Below are 20,624 nucleotides of genomic sequence, written 5' to 3'. Positions count from 1 at the left end.
TTCGTTCTGCCTCTTAGCACTTTCATCCATTTGTGACAATAGTCCTTGCAGAATGTTTTGATGGCTTTTATTTCTCTCAGACTTTATTTGGCTTTTCGTTTTGCTGATCTCGTTCGCATTTTCATTTTGTTTGAGAAGAATATTTACGAGCTCCGTCGTCATTTTCCGAGAATTCTCGTATTCTGTGTCAGAAACATTCTCAAGGATTTTTATTCCTAGACCCCCGAGACGTGGTGGCAAGGACATTAGCTCCCTCTCTACATCGTTTACAATATGACCACCAGTAATAGCCGGCAACAGTTGGTGTCTTATTACACTTTCCACTGGTCGCAGTAATGATGATATTTCTGGGATGGTCCGTAAATAGTATGTGAAGCGATGTTGATATCCACTAACATAGCATGTGTAAGCTGCTTGTGGTTCGATAACAGCTATTTCTGAAATTAGTGTGATTTCTTTCACCCATTTCGCGACAATGTCTTCAACGTACTCTTTTCGAAAAGTCTCACTGCCAATAACTGCTCCGAGATGTCGTTCTCCTGTACATGTAATTTGGATATTTGTTTCTTTGAAGTGTGTTTTTGCTCCTTCAATGTTCTTATCTTTCACAATTAGCCATGATTTCTTTGGCTGTGGTTGGTAACCAAATTTTGGGCCTTCCACAATGAGCTCGTCCCACCATTTCCGAATGGTGGAAAAATTTCCAACAGCTGTTAAGTCATCAGCAAAAGCTACCAATTTCATATCAATATCAGCAATGTTTTTCATTCTATCAAGTAATGGTGTGAGTCCTATTGCGTAAATGGCCATCCCCAACGGGTCGCCTTGAGTGGTACCTTCTCTTGAACTCAGTTCAGTTCCACCAATCACAAAAAGTCTCGCAGGCTTTATGTAGCAGTTGTTGATGTATGTTGCTAGAATCGGGCAAATGATCTTGGTATTATGAAGTGTTGCACTACGGTTCAAGCTATTGAAGGCATTTGCAGCATCAACTAATAAGACACATTCGGCTTCTTCACTAGAGTATGCATCTTTCATTGCATGTATAGCAGCTTCGCACCCAGATTCATGACCGGAGCACATTTGAATTTTTGAACAAGATTCAATAACATCATTCTTTGATGCGTACATCACGGCTTTTCCAATAATGCGTCTTAAAACCTCTCCTACTCCGATAGGTCTAAGACCAGGGTTCTTGTCTAAAGGCACAAGACGACATCCTAAATACGCCTCTAAAGAATTATCGTTTACTTCTTCATGGCAAAGTCTTCTTGCAAACTTAGCTATCGCTTTCCGTAAATCTGTTCCAGTGTCGCCATAAACTCTAGACGCTATGATTTTGATACATCCATTCGCATCCATTCCAGATGGTCCGGAGCCGCCTTTTGTTGTCTTCGCTGCTCGCATTATCATGTCTTCGTCAATGACGTCATATACAACGGCATTAACTGATTTGATCGGACCTTGTATCAGCGTGTCTTCGTATGATTCACTTCCTTCAGAATGTTTTTGTCTTAGCATTTCAAGAGTTTCGTCATTCAAAGGAAGTATTCCTCCAGACATATTGTTCGTCACCACATTAATCGCTTTATGAACATCTCCTTTTTGCATATGGTTCCGGAACTTCCTTGAAATAACTGCAATATCTTGCTTTTTTATTACTTTAGGTAGTCGGCTTTGAATCGTCTGTGCCTCATCCATTAAGCTCATAAAATCTCCTTTAAACCATTGTGTTAGACGTCTGTTTAATGCTTCTACGTGCTCCTTAGATTTCGATGCTTGTGATGGTTTTTGCAGCAGCAGAGCAGGCATGATATGTATAGCTTTTAATGCTATAGCTCTTACAGGTGTGTTTTCAATCCACGCATTGAGCAATCTTGTGGTCTCACGTATGTAGGATTTACCTGCGTTTCCATTAGGCAGCATAAACAAGTTTCGTTTCCAATAAACAATTCTGCTGTAACATTCCTCGATGTCATTGACTGCTTCACTTCCTTTAACATTACTCCAATAAAACTTCTCTGGAGCATCAGCAAAATGATGTTGAGATGAAGTTGCGTCTTCGGGAACGTTACGTTGTTGATTTGTATCCTGTTGTGTTTGTGCAATGTTCTGTGTCAACACTTTACAATACTTCAAGTGCTGTACCAAACCTCTATATGTTTTAAACTTTCGGTGACATTTCATACACGGAAAAGTCTCTTGACTCTGCTCAACACTATCAATTCTTGAATTCGATGACGATGGTTGCTTATGACCTCTTTTAACCATTTTTATCCAATAAACTGTGAAAATGATGTTTCGTCGTTACTTCAATTAATTCTTCGCGTTTTGACACTTAATTGAAACTTGCATGACGGATCATTTACTTTGTTCCGATCAATTGGCATTGGAGACGTCCGCCATCTTTAACCGTCAACCGTGGTTTGTTTACGTTTTCGCGGAATACAACTACCATAATGCATTGCGAATTAGCCGTATAGAGGGAACGGGGAATTGGTTAATTAGTCCTGCAAATCGAAAAGCCGGTCTGGCAAATAGACAAGGGGCAATCAAGGCACCAACTCGATATACCGAACCTAGATGAACAAAGTAGTTCTTCTTCAATTTAACTGTTCCGATTTCCTGATGGTAAGAAAATTATGCTGGGTTTCCTAGCTGTGCATCGACCTTGCTTTAAGACTGGCGACTGAAATTTTATATCTTTCTTTTTCATTGACACCTATTTGTCATAGTTCTATGGACATTGGGAAATGATGTGAAGTCTCCTGAAAATATAAGTAAAATTAAATTCCTGAATTTTTTAATTTTACAGGGTGACCACTAATAAAATGAGGACAAAATAAGGATATTAAGGAGAATTAAGGAGAATTATTTTTTAAGGATATTTTACTGCATACGAGAATAAAAAAATAAGGATAATTAAGGAGAAAACCAATTTTAGTTCTCTATCTTTAATGTTACATACTATGTTCTATGATAAGAAAATTATACATATTATACAAATATACATATAAATTATGCCCCAAAAGACAGAAAATATAGGATTTCAGGTAACAGAGAAATATGTATTATTTCACTGGTGATGAATAATACATGACACATTTCCAAAAAATTAAGAAATAAGGAGAAATTAGGGAGAATAGCTAAAATTTCAATTTTTTTTAAGTATATTTAAGTCTTTTTAAGGAGATTTTTTTTTTCTAAGGTTATTTTTAAGAAATTTAAGGAGGATTGGTCACTCTGTTATTTTTGAGTGATTTTGTTTCGCCGCCTTTGTATAAAAAATATAAGAAAGAGATTGCTCTGGCAGCAAGGTTGCAGCAGCAAACACCAGCAAGCTAGTGCAACATTTCAACCAACATTTAAAAGTTGCACTAGTTTGAATAGAAATGAACACCAAACAAGTATTTTTTGACACGAAAAAGGTAAATTGTTGTGTTTCCAACGATCTAAGAAAAAGCTCTTTTGATAGTTTCCACTAATTCCATCCAACGTATTTTCTTTCACACCCCTCTAGCTGTATATTTTTAAAAAAACGTTCCTAGGAACAATGTCGGGCTTTACAAGTCAATTAAAAGAACTGAATAACTTCATATTGATTTTCATCAATTTGAGGTCTGATTTGGAATTCAAAAGGTTGAAATGGTGCACAGAATGTTGCGTGGGTATGGCAAATGAATGTGACAGCACAAATTAAAGGACATGATTGTTTAATCTAACAAAATGAACATTGTCGAATGTTGAATCAAATGTTACGCTCGATTGATCAGCGCTTAAGTGTTCTATTGTCTTAACCACCGCTGAAAACGAGACATTAGATTAAAATGAAAAGCATATGCATTACGAGAACTTAGTGGAAAGTTTATGATTTCTGTCACTTTTCCTGAGAGTTCATAAAACATTTTGCGTCTAGTTCCAAAATTCCTGACAGAGTGGACAATCCTGTCAAATATATCCAAGGACGTAGGTATAGATGCAGTACAATTATTATTATATGATTTTTGTCTTTTTTCAGATAAAAAGGTTACAAAGAAATTTCACTCTTCCATATCGTCATCATCTATCATTTCTTCGTCTGTCGTAACTTTTAGTTTGATTGACAGCAGGTATTTTAAAGTATAAATGTTGTTATCGCATCTAAAAAATAAAATAATAACGATAAATTAAACTGCCAAAAAAAAACTTCTAAATAACAATTAGAAATGATTTATTCTTTTTTTCCGTAAAATTATATTTAACCAAAAATATTAAATCCTAGATTCCATTTTCTCAAAAAGCTCTTTTACGGGAACTCTCAAAAAAAAACAAAAAAACCTCTTATTCTCTTAAGATTGTTTTCTTTAGAAAATAGCTTTGGCTTTTATCAAATCTTTCTTAGAAAACCTACAACTCATTAAGTTTTATATCTAATATTTCATTTCAAGTTGTACATTTCCTTCCCTTTACTTTTTTTGCTTCTAACCTATCAAAAATGGGCCGATTATAATGATTGGAGCATGCAGTGAACAATGTCCACTTTGTATGGTTTTAGATTTTGGAAAACTAAATAATCCTTGACCTATTTACAAAAGGTCAAAGAAAATTCTTTCAAGTTTTCGAAACGCATTGTACTGTTAATCTTTTGAAAAGATTCTTGTAATTAATATTGGTCTCAGGCTGTTCAAAGTAAATATAAACATTCCATATAAAAATTCCCACAATAGACAGTAGATGCACAGCAGATGGACAGCTCAACAAACTCTTGCAAAGCTGTGTTACATTGTTTTGCAGTGATACGATTAACTGAAAGCAGATTATGTAGTAGCTGCTTCATATTTTTTGATGCAGCTTCAAACAATTTTAACAGCTAACAAGGATGGCACAATGTTACCTGTTACGTCAAAACAAAACGTCTATTCCACAAATCAGTAAAAATCATTGAGGTTTCACAGAAATTGACAAAAAGTTTCAGAAGTTAACAATAAACATAAATACTAATTAACATTAATTAAAAATTAGAAAGAGGCTCTGATAAAATTCCTTGGTTTTTCCTACATTTCATTATGTTTTCACTGCTTTTGCACTTTCCTATTCCCTACTCCGCTGGCAACCATGTTTAAAAATTGTTGGCCGCATTCTCCTTAATCCCTGCACAACACAATAATCCACATTTTAGTTCAGAAAGGCTCCAAAATTTGGGTAAATGGTCATGTTGGCCTAAACAACAATTCGTATTATTGTGCAAAATTTATTATTTTTGAATACGGAACAGACAAACTGAAAAAAAAATAATTTGATAGCAACATTTAACTCGCGAGGTCAAAAAAACAACAACAACAATTGCGCGATTAAATCATTCTAAATTATTTTGTAAAGAATGATTTTCGCCAATCTACTTATACTGAAGTAGCCTTTAATAGAACTTGTTTATATCAGAGACTGCTCTTTTTTTGACATAAAGAAGATTTACGAAAATATTTTCTTTTCTAAAAATTTCGGTCAGATTATTTTAGCGAAAACTAATTTTTGCAAATTAACCTGCGCAGAAATTTCAGCGCTAACAAATTTTGGCGAATACGCATAAAATTCGCAAAATTAATCTTCGCAAATAATACCTTAAGTTCACATATTAGCGTTTTTGTGCATACAAGTTTCACGACTTTTATTAGGACAGTAAAGTTATAATTACTTACAATGAAGACATAGATCCAGAATGCCTTGATAGGTTCTTTTGCAGTGATCTCAGCATAGGCATAAGTGATCTGGAATTAGACTTAATATACGTTCCATGTGATGATAAAAGGTATTTGCACCACGTGAGGTAAAACTGCAGATGCGCAGACGCTTCGAGTTGCTTTGCTGTGAATGTGAGTAACTTGTTTAAATATGCTTCGCGGATGTTTCTTGCAAGAAGTGGAACTAAAACAATACAGAGGTTTATTAAATCGAGAAATAACCGTTGCTTAGAGACCTAGTTTCCAACTGCAACAGCCCAAAAAAAACAACATTAACAGATATAACGATAATAGCAACAACTACTAACGAGAAAAACAAAAACTAAATTACCGTCATCTATACTTATGCTCTCCACCACACGTTTGATTAAAGAATCTTCGTTTAAACGAAAAGAATAACTTAGAGCGAGCGAGTAGTTCTTTTCTTTCAACAATTCCACAATCCTCTGCGGCGTGACATCTACACCAAGATCTTCCGGTTGAAATGATAATGAGCCATCGAGTGAAAAGATAAGGAGACCCTCTGTTGTAGCTGCTGCCCAAGAACGACCTAAATTAAATATATAGTGCAAAAAACATTGACCTCTCGAGAGTTTTGGATAGTTACATGAATTGAAGCCAGATTACGAGAGGTGATGCAAGGGCATTGGTTTAATGGTGTAACGGTTCTAGTGCAAGAGTCATGGTGCCAGAATGATGGTGGAACGATGATTTTACAAGGGTGATATGCAATGGTAAATTGCAAGAGTGCTTGTGCAAGGGTTATGGTGCAAGGGTAAAGATTCAAGGGTGAAGTGCAATGGTGAAGTGCAACAGTCCATGGGCAAGGGTAATAGTGGTAGTGCAAATGTGATGGTTTAAGGGTGATAGTGCTGACATAAGATGGATAGCAAGTTATGAGTAGGAGACCTTTTACAAATTTAGTTATAATTAAATTTTCAGTCTTTGTATCATTCAATTAAAGTAACAATGTGCAAACTTACCAGTTGGTGAAAATCGTAGAGATTTTGTATGAATCTCAGGTTGAACACGGCGAGATGACATGTCACCTAAAATAGTATAAAACATGCTAAGAAGAATTTTAAGCACAGGTTTCCATTTTATTTCTCACGGCGAAACACCTCGGAAAAGCTAACCTTTTTTTACACCAGGAAGACTGATGTTTTCAGTATCCTCGTCGTCACTCCCTTTATCCAAATCTATTAAATCCAATGGTCCAGCTTCAGTCATGTTTCCACTGTGTAGATGTGTCTATAACATTCAAAAAATTAGTAAGTGGAATCAACAAAAAATCTCCTCGTTAGCAACTTATTGACATTTCGACCATTTGTTAAATCGCCAAAGTAATCACCAAACATGAACTGTAGTCTTAAGTCCATTTTTTCCTTGGGAAACCTATCGGCTTTAAGGTATAATACCTAGTCAATCTCTTTTTCAAATTTAAGATCTTTAGAGTAAATTTATATAAATCCACTTATATACACATACCTTCATGCCATCCAAAGATTTGTTGCAGGATATTTCAAACCGTCTGAGTAGTACCTAATGAGCAAATAAATTAAAAGTGAAAACGTGAACAAATGTTAAGAATTGAAATGCAAAACTAATTTTACGCTGCTCACCTGTTGTTCAACGTTGTATAAGCAAACGTATTTCGACTTCCCACCGGCCAAAATACAACATCCGTCCGCTGAATAGCAAAGACTGGAAAAACACCTAAAGTTGCAAAATATTTACATTACAGAAGCGAAAATCGCAAAAATTCTTGTATAAGTCCGTCCTCTGGAGGTGAAAAATCTACCTAACAAAGTTAGCTGAGCCAATATAAAAACGTAGCAACAAGGACCTCGTCATGATTTTAGACCGTACCTTCCCGTGGCCATTCTTTTCGCAGTAATCATATCTGTTTTTCTACGTCCCGTACCCAAGTCCTTCCTTCCTTCAATTGCACCGACTTGCATTGAGGCATCTGGTTGCCAGAATTTTATTTCACCATCGAGCGATGAGATAGCTATTTCGTGTCCATCAGGACGGTAAGCAACAGCAGTTACTGTAATAAAACAAAAACTAAGCTAACATATAAACATTATAATATAATGGACAGATAAAAGTGAATATGAATGCGATCCTCCTTAAAAGGCGGCAATTTTACCAACTACTAACTGTGATGACAGCTTATTGTTTTTTTTATAATTAACAAAAAATTGAGTGGTATTTTTTACATTCAGATCCATTTGACAGGAAGAAGTAATATGGATTATCTATACTGATGGATAAGGATAGATTTTATTGAAGTATTTATTTACAGTGGTATTCTAACGGAGCTCAGTGAATTGTCCACAATGAGAATGCCACATGTCAATTCATTACATAAAAACAGACAAAAGTCTAGTTTGTCTTAATTTTCGAAATAAACAGTGTAAAAATATAATATATATATAATACAGCGGCATCGAACATGGTCTTTAAGTGAACCAACCACTTTAATATTGCTATAGACATGCGTAATTACTCTGAAAACTCTGCGACTGAGCTGGGGTGAGAGTATAGTACATAGTATGTTTATTTTACCATTTGAACGGATGGATATAACCTCTTTAGGACTGGATTGCACGTAGACATCCCACAAACGGACAGTGTCGTCCCATGAACCAGACGCAAGCGTTGATGTGATCGGTGAAAATGATAAAGAAGAAACAGGTCCTTCGTGACCAGCTAAAACCTAAAAATAAAAGTTTGATGTTTCGCCCATTATTTTTTTTCTCGTAAAGAGAAACATGATATACACCCCCGAAACTTACAACATACACATGGTTTGTACAATTGCCTATTTTAAATTTGGCTTTTCAGAAAATATATCCTCTAAAAACGAAAGTCTAGACATTTCGCTACAGAACGCCAAATGACAGTAAATTGTATGTGTTTATATTACCTTCGAAAAAGATTTTCTAATTATGCAAGTTTCTAAGTTCAATTTTAAAAATATTACCACTTATCTGTTCAGTCATTGAATAATATAAATATTATTATGTCATGAACAAGCGAGTTTATTCTAGGCTACGTTTCGACAGTTACAGCTGTCATCGACGGACAATGATCGTAATCATCTTTCCCGTCGATGGGAAACTTTTTACAATCTATATATTCCATGCTTTAAAGATCATACTTTGGCTAGCATATCTAGCAATTTATAACGCAAATGCATACCTCTAACAATCGACCAGTTTGCATAGACCACGTGAATATTTCGAATGTATCCAAAGATCCTGCACATATGATCTCACCACTCACATCTAACGCTAGACACGAAAATTGACATGGACGTGGAGCTGTAAATGTGCGGAAATTACGATACCTGATAAAAAGCAAATGACATTTCTCAAAGTATGTTTATCTATTATAAGCACATTAAATTAAGTAAGTAATAATAACTAATCCGTACATTGGAAAAGCTTGTGAAGTGGCCATAAAATACCAACAACGACAAAAATCACACAATTTTAGACCTATTCAAATAATTGGTCAAGGATTATTAGGGCTAACTTAACGCGATATCGCCCAAAAATTGCGAGTTTCTTCCTTCAAAGTATGCCTTCGGGAAATATATAGTTTGAAATGGATCTATTCAACTTAATATGTAAAATAATGTTTTTTAACAAAATTGATTCCTGGGAGTTATATAAAGCCCAACAAACATGCAATATGCACATGACAATGCGTTTTGACCAGTTTTCAAATATATTGCATTATAGCTTGGAAATTTGAAAAATTGGAGACTAAATCACTGAAGTATGAAGCACTTTCTGAAAGTTCCAAACTTTATATATTGTTTTTTTACAAGAAATTAGCTTTATAGACACCTAGTACTGGTAACATGATGTAAATAGAAAAATGTGCATTTTCTAACTCTGGCTTAAATAACATTTACAAAAAAATAAAATAATACATAAGTTTTTTTACCTGTTTAAATCAAAAGCTCTGACAGTGCCATCAAGTGATGCACTGACAATCACCTGACCATTTTGGCTGAACTCCACACCAGTTACTCCTGCAGTATGTTCATGGAAAGTGACGAAACAGAAACCAGACACTGTGTTCCATACTTTTACCTAAATAACGAGTAGTTGAACCAACGAATTTGAAACAGAACTTAATTCACTGTAACAACCAATTACTCACGGTTCATAATCATTCCGAATTAATTTTCAAGGGATGCAATTCTTTTTAAAAATATTAAATTTGGAAAACTACTTTTTTTGCAAAAAAAGGAAAAAGTATAAAGTTGATTTTGAATTAATTTTGAATGGCCAACAAAAGAATCCTCTACCTTGCCATCATCTCCTCCTGTTGCAACAAACTGACCATCTGGAGAATACGACATGACATTCATGTCATAAAAATGACCTTGCTGTTTCAACACATAAGTTTCACTCTGCCACTCCCAAACTAAAAGTTGACCAAGAGTAGAAGAACCAAAAGCTAGCCAATCACCAGTGACATTAATTGCGATGGAATTGATTTTATGTTGAGTTATACTAAAACAAAACAAAAAAACTGTACAAAATGTTCAATTTTTACTTTATTAAATTCTTTTCATTAGTTTCTTATTATCGGGCTTACCTTAAGGAATGAATTTGAACAAACTCTGGCATTTCATACAGCATAAAAATACCAGTGGAAAAGCCAACAACCAGTACTTTGGTACCATTATGGAATTCTGCACAAGTTACACTGCTGTTGTCTTGGTGAAAGAAATGTCTAAAATTGAAAAATTGAATTACTGAGAGTCATGTAGTAATTTTCACACAAACTAAATTTTGCTCAAGTTTGCAAAATCAGTCTAAATTGGCTAATATTTTTTTGGATTTGGTTTTCAACTGCCAAAGAGGAGGTTAATTACAGTTTTTTAAATGTGACAGTTTCTTTTCTTATAGTTACAATTTTTTAACAAAAAATTACTACACTTAAACGTTGCTTTGATGGTCAAAAACACAATATACAAATTTATAGTTTTCACAAACTCAGAAATTGAAACTAGTTTTTATCAAGGAATATTTTAAATCCTGAAAGGGTAAAATCTTCATATAAAGTGCATTTATAAAAATTACGTTTATACTTACTTCGATTCAAGTGTCCATTTTGCTATATCACCCTCATTATCTAAAATTACAATGGAAATAATTTATCTCCTTTCCATACTAAGGTCATTACTTGCCCTTATTTTGTTATTTTTCTGTATCACTTTTTTTCGATGTCAATTTACCATTAATTTGTTTGACGTTTTCAGTGAGTCACATGCTGAAAGTTACAAGATCTAACCAAACCAAAATAAGCCAAAATTTTAACCTTATTTCTGCTGGACTATTTGGGGAGTGCTCAATGCTGGGGATGGGAGGGAGGAGGAGGGGCTGATTTGCTGCCTGCTCCTTCCCTATTTTGTTTGTAACGTCTGCAGTTGTTATTAATTTACATGAAACTTGAAACTGACCACAAGTGTTGCCCAGAGTAACAACTTAGTCAAAAAAATTAATGGATGCATTTTAGTCAATGACGTCATCAAACCAGGAGAAGTAATTATCTTAAATTTTAAATTCATGAAAAGTTTTTAATTTTGCTGGGGATTTCGTCATATGTAAAAAATATTGTAACAGCATTTGTATTAATATTGTAGCATATACTAACACGTTTCTTAAAGCATATAAAAAAAACATTTCTGCTCAATTTTACTAACTCAAAAACACTTTCGCACATAAGCTACAAAAATGATGGGGAGGGGCTGCTTAAATAGAGTTTCTTCAAAAAACTAGGTAAAAAAACACTCCTAAAAACTAAAGTATGGCAACACATCAACCTTCTTCTGTTATTTCTTCTTCACTGTCACTATTCCTGTGTTTTCTTTTGTCAATTCCAGCTTTAAAATCTTTTAGCAATCTGTCACATTCCCAGCTGAAGACAGCTCCATCACGACTTACTGTGTAGCACTTTGTTTTAGTTAAGATTGTTAAACAATTGGAAATATTATATACTTCACCACAAAAGAACTTGCCACACAAAAATAAGACTGTAAGTTTGCGAGAGAAAAAAACCTTGTGAATCCGCAGTTTGATGCAAAAGTTTAATTCAAGAAGTGACTTAACAAAGAAACTTAAATTTATGCAGTTTTTTCTGATTTATTAAAAAATATAATACTAGCCATGTTTTAAAATTTGTTCAGGTTTTGCTGCTTTTTTGTTGTCCATTCGCACAAGGGTCAATACTATATTATAATTTTTCAGAAAAATTAGGGGCAAAATGTTCTCTAAAGCCAAACATTTCAGGTGCATCCTTTTCAAATACATATTGAGTGCAAAATTTTTACTGCTATAGCAATGAAGTACTCTGCACTAAATATACACTAGCAGATGTCTAAAGTTCAATGACATTGTAAGAGCCCTTCCTTCTGAAATCATTTAGAGAAAAGGGATTACTACCATATGCATACTAAGATCTAATGCTTATTTGAAAATCAGTAACATTTCAAAAAGGATACATTTAAAGAGTTGTGTTGAAAAAACGAATTTACTATTGCATTTCTATGACCAGTCAGCACCCATGGTCGAAACTGTTTCATTTTTTGAACAGAATACACCCGTGCAGTCATATCTTTACCACCAACAAGAACAAACCTAAAACAAAATATTTTTTTCTAATTTTAGATCATCACCAACTTATGTAAGAAACTTTATATACGTCAATATAAACGAAAAGCTTTGATAGCATTTTCCTATACTTTAAAGATGGTGTTGACAAAGAATATTACCTAGAATCAGTTGACCAATCTATACATTTTGTGTCATCATAGAATCCTGTGTATGTTTGCAAAAGTGTGAGTGGCGTAAATTCTCTTGTTGTGCCTGGCGCCTTCCATATTTGAACACCACGCCCAAAAGTTATAGCAATGTATCTACAAATATATCAATTGAAAAAATAATAGAGAAAACAAAGAAACAGCTTTGACAACAATAATAAAATCAAAAAGTAACAATCAACCTACTTTCCATTTGGACTAAATTTTATATCATAAATCTTTTTCTTGAAACTGAAAAAATCCAACTTTGAGTTGGTCCGTAAACTGAACAATATACATTTCCCCTCTAAAAAAATATGATAATACACATTAGTGAAATAAATATAGATGTTGTATTGTAAGTGACAGTTGATGTAATAAAAATGGTACCTTCATCTATGGAGAGTAATAAATTATTGTTTGGTGATAAGCATAACTTTGATATGTTATGACTGTTTTCAAATGGCAGAGTGGATGATTTATTACTAAAGAAGATAAAAAATAAAGTTGCAATTACTTTTATCACCAATGTAAACATTATACAAATCAAGTATTTTCTTAACGCACAAAAAAAAAGTATTGACAGCAATGAGCAGAGGATTTTGAAGATAAAAAGGATATTTTTTACATAGAAAAAGTCAGTTACAGATAGAAATGCTGAAAAAATACTTTCCCTTTTTTAAGCTATTTTTTGCTTTCAAAGCCAAACTTATTTTATAAGTTTTTAACAAATTCACACGCATATTTATTAAAACTGTTTACAAGACAGTATACTCATAATGTTTTCTACACATTATGTGTCAGATCTTTATCTGAAGGCGATAATACACAATGCAATTAATCGAATTCGATTTTTCGAAATGATGTTGAGTATTAAAATAAAATGAAATTTGACAGGTGATACACGAGAACAGATTTTTTAATATTTTTCTTTTGTGGACGAAAAAGTGGCTATAAAAAAAGACCTAATTTAAGAGTGTTGACATGTTACTAATTGAATTTAGATTAGAGCAAGAAGAAGGTTTTTTTAATTTTCTTCATATATGTCTTCTGCTAATAGGGTCCATAGCGCCTATTCCAACATCCTTTTACTAATAAAATCTTTTTAGATTCTTTTTTATCCTTTTTTTAAGAATAATGTTTTTAAACGTCCTCTAGTAATGTTTATTATTTACATAGAAATTCACATTTTTCTAAATGCACATTTGATGCACAGATTTGAAGCATTTTAACTGGTTAAAAAGCTTTTGATTAATCGAAAAAATTAAACCGGTCCGACTTTATAAAAATCGAATTCGACAAGTCTGAGCATGCCGAAAGCATACGATTTTTACATGATCCAAGATCCAATTTGTCGAATTTGACAAATCGAATTCGATTAATTAGATCGTGTATCACCACCTTTACTCATGATCTTTTTTGATTTTGATCAGTTAATGTCTGTGAGTTAATTAAGAAGTTAGAAAATGAACTCCCAAGGATAAAATCACATTAACTCATAGTGGAAAACAACCTTAAATGGAGTGATTCTTACTTTTTAAGATCAAAGCATGTTACGCGGTTTCCAACAGGACTGAGCACTGAGTCGCCACCAGAAGCAAATACTATATTTCCTTTTCGGTACACTGTGCCACAAAGGTTGCTAAACTAAATCAAGCAACAGTAATTCGAAATGTATGGAAATAACGTGTATCTAAAAAAATTTTCTTGAATACGGATACGAAATTGCTGTATGGCATACCTTGAAATCAACTTTCATTTTTCTTAGTTATAAAAACTTTAAAACATCTTCATCAATGAAATAGTACTAATTTTTCTATTCTGGAAAATAAGAAGTAAGCTATGCTTTACAAATTTATAAAAACAACAACAACAAAACTATTAAAACAAATTAATAACAATAAATAGTTTTTTCCATTAAGTAATGTTTTTAATAATAAAACAAATTTACAAAATTATCAGGCTTTAAATTTAAATAAAACAAACCCTGAAGCTAATACTCACACTTATATAATAGAAGTATGCGCTTTTGTGTTATCTATTAAGATTTATTTATAAAGACAGCATAAATTATGAAGATAAAGATGATTTCACGATGTACAACATAATAATACTAATGTTATTTTTCAACTCAGACAATACTAACCTGTATTACCCTCAAGTTAATTTACAAAATATGATGCTAGTATAATATGTTTAGTTGCTATCTTGATTTAACACATTCGCACGAGACATAATTTATCTAATAACACTAAAATTAGTACTAATAATACGTCAATAAAATCTATCTTTATGCATCAGTATAAATAATCCATATCACTTTTTCCTATCAAATGGATCTGACCAGATCTTCATACCTGTGAGAAAAATATAGGCTAATTAATGAAACTATTGCAAATATTTGGATATACTGAAATGTGAGACAAAATAAATCAATAATTCGAAAAACAAACATTTTGGTGTGTTATATATATAGCACCCAGTATCGTATACATGGCTGATAAAATCACCTGGCTAAAAAAACTTAGAAATCTTAATAAGCTAGAGAGGATCCAAAGGAAGAAGTAGTCAGCTCTAAATCCACATTGTAAATTGTTAGTACTTTGTAGCAATCTAAAGCAAGCTGCTTAGGTTGTTACAATTTGCTGTTTTGAGCCCAGTTTAGTGTTGATCTGAGAAGTGATGATAAATGGGAGGGGATTTACAGAGTGGTGTCCCAAAAGATAAATTTAATTGGAGAAATATTGAACATATTGTTTATATTCTTCATTATCAAAATTTAAAATAAGTAAAAAATGTTTAAAAAGTAAAAAATCGGGATTTCTGGCACTCCCTAGTCATGACGTACATCTATAGCAGGATAACTTGAAGTTAATGTTTATGTTTTATATATAAAAAAAAATTATCATGCAACAAAATTTTGTTTTAAATATTTTATCGCATAATAAGTTGTAACACATACCCTGGTTGTTTATCCTGTTTAACAACATTTCTTTGCACTTATTTATTCTATTTATTTATTCTATTTATAGAATAAATAAGTAGAATAAATAAGTAGAATAAATAAGTAAATAAATATATATATGAATAAATAAATAAATAAATAAATAAATAAATAAATAAATAAATAAATAAATAAATAAATAAATAAATAAATAAATAAATTATTCTACTTATTTATTCTATTTATAATATGAAGCCATTAATACATATGCATGTACAAAATATATCTCTACCTCCTGGCTGTACCTCATCCTGCACTATATCCTTTCTAGTTTCCTTTTGAATGTTTCCTAAAATTGAAATAGGTATCTATATATTAATATGGAAGTTGTGTCCGTCTGTGACTGCCAAAGTGGATATCTTCATTTTCTTTTGATGTCACTGAGAAAGTTATGTTTCAAATGTTAAATTTTCTGACGTTACGGTACGACATCAATGTCCAAACTTTAACGTCAATATTTTACTTTAAGTTAATGTGCATTTAAAATTTGAGGCCAGATAACTTGGAAACGAGTGGTGACGTCAGTCATTTTTCACCTCATGGGTAACTAGGGACCACCTAAGACCAATTTAAGTAATTTTCCCAAACCTGAGTCTCCGATTCCGTTTCGAAATGGGTGGGTTGATGACATCATCAAAAAACCTTTAAACCCTAATATCTCTGCAACCGTTTGTCAAAATTACATGATCCTATACATTTTTTTATCAGCATTTCAAGATCTATACAATAAAGGCAACAGGTATACAAATTTCTAAAAAAAATTTTTAGATTTTTACGAGCCATTGCTGACAAAATTTTAGGAAAATTTTTAAACCCTAATATCTCATTTCCTGCTCATCAAAAGCACATGATCATATACATTTTCTTGATCAGCGCTTTAAGCTCTACATAATAGAGGTAACGTGAAAATGAGGTTCTATATTTTTTTGTGGATGTGTTGATGACGTCTTTAAAATTCAAATGACGCTTCTTTTTCATTTTTATTCTGGCTCTGTGGATTTTTCCACGGGCCTAATCAACTAGTCTATTATATTAACACGAAAACTGTGTGTGCCGTCTGTGACCGCCAAAGTTCATTTTCCTTTGATGCAGTCAAAAAAGTTATGTCTTATTTGTTAGCTTTCTAACGTTAGAGCAACGTCAATAGCATTAATTTAACATCAATATATCTTAATTTAATTTAATGAAGCCATTACAGTCATTTATTTTTCACCGTGCAGGTTGTTAACCTACTTTTCGTGTTTAGACAGTAAAACTAATTACAATAGTGTTGAATGGGGTTTTTGTTCTGGTTGGTGCAGATCTCATACATTGGCACAACGATGCATTGCTGTTGTGTTGCTGTTGTGTTTAATGATTGTTGCGTTAAACTCAAGTCAGAGCTACAACGATTATCAGGTTAGTCACATATTTCACATATTTCACCTTTTAACAAGTACAAACTAGGACCAGAACCAGAACAAAAATAACATACTGTACATGTCTGGATTGATTTTTGGCAAAAAATATACTGGTAAAAGTGCTCCAGTGATTGCTACCACAAATGCAACACCAACCCATTTTCCTTTTACCATGTTGTTCTAAAAGATAAAGATAATGCACAGTCATAAATAATAATTGGCAACAAATTTAGTTACCTAGTCCGCTAACTATCTTCAATCTTATATAATAATAGAGCAAGTTTGTGACCGGCATAGTGGATGGCTCAATTTTCTTTGAAATTGCTAAAATACGTATTTCTCGAATGTTAATTGACAAAACAAACGTCATGACAACAACACAGGCCCGGATTTAGACTAGGTCAACCCGGTCACGCAACCTAGTAAAAAAATGCTGAGGATCGAAATGGAATTCTGCCATTTTTACCCAAAATATGAAGATCGAAATTCCACAATGTTTTCGCTACTTTTCAATACTGGCTATCTCATAACGCAAATTGGATCGAGCTATGTTGACCTAACCTGTGTTAGTCAGTCTTGGCCTGTGAGGCTTTTACCGTTGACTAAGGATCAACCTATGTGGGCCTGACCTATTTTTAGTCAGAAAATCTGAAGTCAGTCAGTCTGGGCTCTAAGTTATCCCGTGAGGCTTTCAGCGTGAACTAGAATCAACCTATGTGGCCTGAATTAATTAAAAAGTTAAATGTGATTCTGTTTTGCCATCTACTCAAGTGTAAACGACACTTTGTGATGCTACTACTATAAGATAAAAAGATATTTGTCACAGGATTTTTTTATATTTTTTTTTTTGCAGAAAAGTTGTCAAAGCGTGACAAAAGTTTATTGTTGCCTGTACACAGTCAGGGTGAACTGATAATTAGTCTGTAACAGAATATATTATTAGTCAATGCAGGATAATTAATTAGATTTGTCAAACAAAACATTGACCAATTATTTCCTTCAAAATGAAAAATTGCAACTAATCAGACTCTCCAAAAAGAAATTCAAATTCGAGAATTTGGATAATAAACGATAAAATATGTTGAATTCAATATTAATCGATTTCGGCAAAATACATCCTGTATATATCGTCCACAGGTTTTACAGTCATGTATCGCCTGCTAAGTATGTTACTTGTATAATAAAGATATCAAAAGCCAGCTTGATTAAATTTATTATACATATATTTTAGTTTAGAAAGGAATGATAAGAGAATGGTTAGGTGGATGTGTAACGCTAGTCTGAGAGACAGAAAGAGTTCAGATGAGCTAAGAAGCAGGCTAAGTATCCGTAGAAGATGTTATCCAGATAAGAAGATTGAATTGGCTGGGGCACTTGGAAAGAATGGAGGGGGATAATTGGGTAAGAAAGTGTAGAGACTTGATAGTTCCTGGGCCAAAGACTTGGCAGGAGGTTATAAGGACAGACTTGATACAGAGGAAGATGAGTTTAGATCTACAGTACAGTCCAGATGTAAGCGTACGTGTACGCTCAACTTGCAAAAATAATTGCTTTCATTAAAAAAAACAATAGGATACCAAGTTCCTTTCAAATTGCGCGAAAATAATTGCTTCGTGTTAAAAACAAAAGCATAGCAAGAAACATTGTTTAAAAACAATACTCTGCGCTAGAATAAATTAAATGCAGAGGCCATTGAGTTTTAATTTTTTTTAACAACAAAACTAATTATAGTAACGCGATTTTAATCTGATATATTTAAAAATCACAAGCTCTTACTTTCAAAATGCGATCTAAAAAAACATTTCTATCGCCGTTTTTTGTTTTTAAACTTTTAAAATGCGATCTAAAAAACATTTCTATCGCCGTTTTTCGTTTTTTAAACTTTTAAAATGCGATCTAAAAAAACATTTCTATGCGATCTAAAAAACATTTATATCGCCGTTTTTCGTTTTTTAAACTTTTAAAATGCGATCTAAAAAACATTTCTATCGCCCTTTTTCGTTTTTAAACTTTTAAAATGCGATCTAAAAAAACATTTCTATCGCCGTTTTTCGTTTTTAAAGTTCTAAAATGCAATCTAAAAAAACATTTCTATTAAAATTAAAGTTTCAATCTTTGTTAAAATATAATAATTTCTATCGCTTAAAAGCTTTATTTAACCCGCGCAACCAACAATGCCTTCTCGCTAGTTTATTTAGTTTCCACGCAAAACATTTGTTTAATAAAAATATTAAACAATGGCTCTTCGTGTCACATTGATAGAGTTGATTGCAATTATGCTATTGGGAATAGTTATGTTAACACTATTTAACAATAGTTACGCGCAGTTATAATAACTTATTTTTTCTTCAATAATCTTTTGTTTATTACGCGCAAGTTAATAACTTACAAGACTCGCAAGATAATTAATAAGAACAAAAGACAAATAACTACCGCCTCCGAGAAAAAGGTGTTAAACTAGAGCGTACGCGTACGCTTACATCTGGACTGTACTGTAACACAGTCTAGATCAGATTGGAAGAAGGTCATTAATATACCCCGTCCAACCCATGCTAGCATGGAAAACGGATGTTAAGCCCAGAATGATGATGATGTGCATCACATGGCATTGATTTGATACTCAATGATTTGTTTATCCCATTATTCTCCGTTTTCAAGGTCTACTTTAAATTTTAGAATCTTCTAGGCTAATGACAGAAATCTTCAAGCCATGGGGCTTCTTGTTTTCTATTTGAAGTGTTTATGCAGAGCTGCGGTGTTTGTGAAAATGTTTCGTTTCTATTATCAAGGTCTAAAACACCTAAAACGTTTGCATACCAGGTTGATTTTTGTTCCCGTTTTAGCCTATTTTTAGCCTATTTTCTATGGAGCAGCGTTTTCAATCACGCACCAAAAACACTTTAGTCACTTCAATAATGCGCACCTGAAATGTCTTTTGTATAAAGTAATTATTTACTATGCTAAAAATCAAAAAAAAAATGAATTAAAGTTAGGAATTTGAAAGAAAAACATGCACGTTTAAAAATGAATTATTTTTAGAAATTCAATACGTTACATTGCGTAATAACACCTGTTGTTCTTTTCGAATGTTACTGACTTTTTATGTTTCGAGATGAATTCATTATGTTGTATATCGCAGAAGTCCCTGGTGGCATGCTTCGAAAATGCTTGTCACTGGCACAGCTTAACACGAGGCAAAACTGTACAGGAGACTCACAAAACCGAGGGCAGGGCTGACTTATTGCCTGCTGTGTCGTGTGGGAGACAGAACTTCTGCACTTCTTTTTAATACGATATACATTTTTTCCGATTATTATTACTAAACATATTTGATTTCTCTTTTCCCTTTTAAAAAGATTTTTTAAACTTTATTCAACATGTTTTTTCTTTGGTATTACATCACGAGAACATTCGTCCGAAAGCTGTATTAAGGTACAGGACACCTAACCTCTCCCATGTTCTGGTTATATTTAACTTGCGCACTCTTCTCGCAGTATTCTCTGTGAAGATGAAGGTCGGACTGACTTGTGGCATAGTTCCAAATGGTCTTCCGTCTTTTGTTCGAGTCTCAGTGTAATGCACCAGCTGAGCATAAGGGTGTCAGCATGAAGGAAAGGGGCCGACTTTACTGTTCTATATACCTTATGTTCTCCATAATAACACCGACCGTTTTTGAT

The 20,624-nt window shown here is 33.1% G+C and overlaps 1 protein-coding gene across 1 annotated transcript; it reads right to left on the bottom strand.

The window, feature by feature from the left end:
• Window positions 1-3,987: 3,987 nt before the first annotated feature.
• LOC130656084 (periodic tryptophan protein 2 homolog) lies at window positions 3,988-14,429 on the bottom strand. Its single transcript, XM_057458927.1, has 21 exons — window positions 14,285-14,429; window positions 14,078-14,190; window positions 12,934-13,028; window positions 12,751-12,850; window positions 12,517-12,660; window positions 12,247-12,382; window positions 11,569-11,698; window positions 10,838-10,877; window positions 10,338-10,475; window positions 10,045-10,252; window positions 9,678-9,826; window positions 8,925-9,072; window positions 8,289-8,439; window positions 7,587-7,767; window positions 7,340-7,433; window positions 7,206-7,259; window positions 6,854-6,968; window positions 6,701-6,766; window positions 6,049-6,267; window positions 5,676-5,901; window positions 3,988-4,140 (listed from the first exon to the last, which is right to left on the bottom strand). The coding sequence occupies exons 1-21, from the start codon at window positions 14,300-14,302 to the stop codon at window positions 4,041-4,043; spliced, it is 2,625 nt and encodes an 874-aa protein (XP_057314910.1). The 5' UTR covers window positions 14,303-14,429; the 3' UTR covers window positions 3,988-4,040.
• Window positions 14,430-20,624: the final 6,195 nt, after the last annotated feature.

The sequence above is a fragment of the Hydractinia symbiolongicarpus genome, chromosome 8 (assembly GCF_029227915.1).
Source record: "Hydractinia symbiolongicarpus strain clone_291-10 chromosome 8, HSymV2.1, whole genome shotgun sequence".
NCBI classification, from domain to species: Eukaryota; Metazoa; Cnidaria; class Hydrozoa; order Anthoathecata; family Hydractiniidae; genus Hydractinia; species Hydractinia symbiolongicarpus.
The sequence above is the reverse complement of the archived record's forward strand: the minus strand, read 5'-3'. Positions and strand labels throughout refer to the sequence as shown.

Coding starts and splice junctions, on each gene's coding strand:
- LOC130656084 (XM_057458927.1), bottom strand. Junction 12,661..12,750: donor AAATTTAGTCCAAATGGAAA/GTAGGTTGATTG, acceptor ATATATTTGTAG/ATACATTGCTATAACTTTTG. Junction 11,699..12,246: donor TTCAACACAACTCTTTAAAT/GTATCCTTTTTG, acceptor ACTAAAACAAAG/TGCTACACAGTAAGTCGTGA.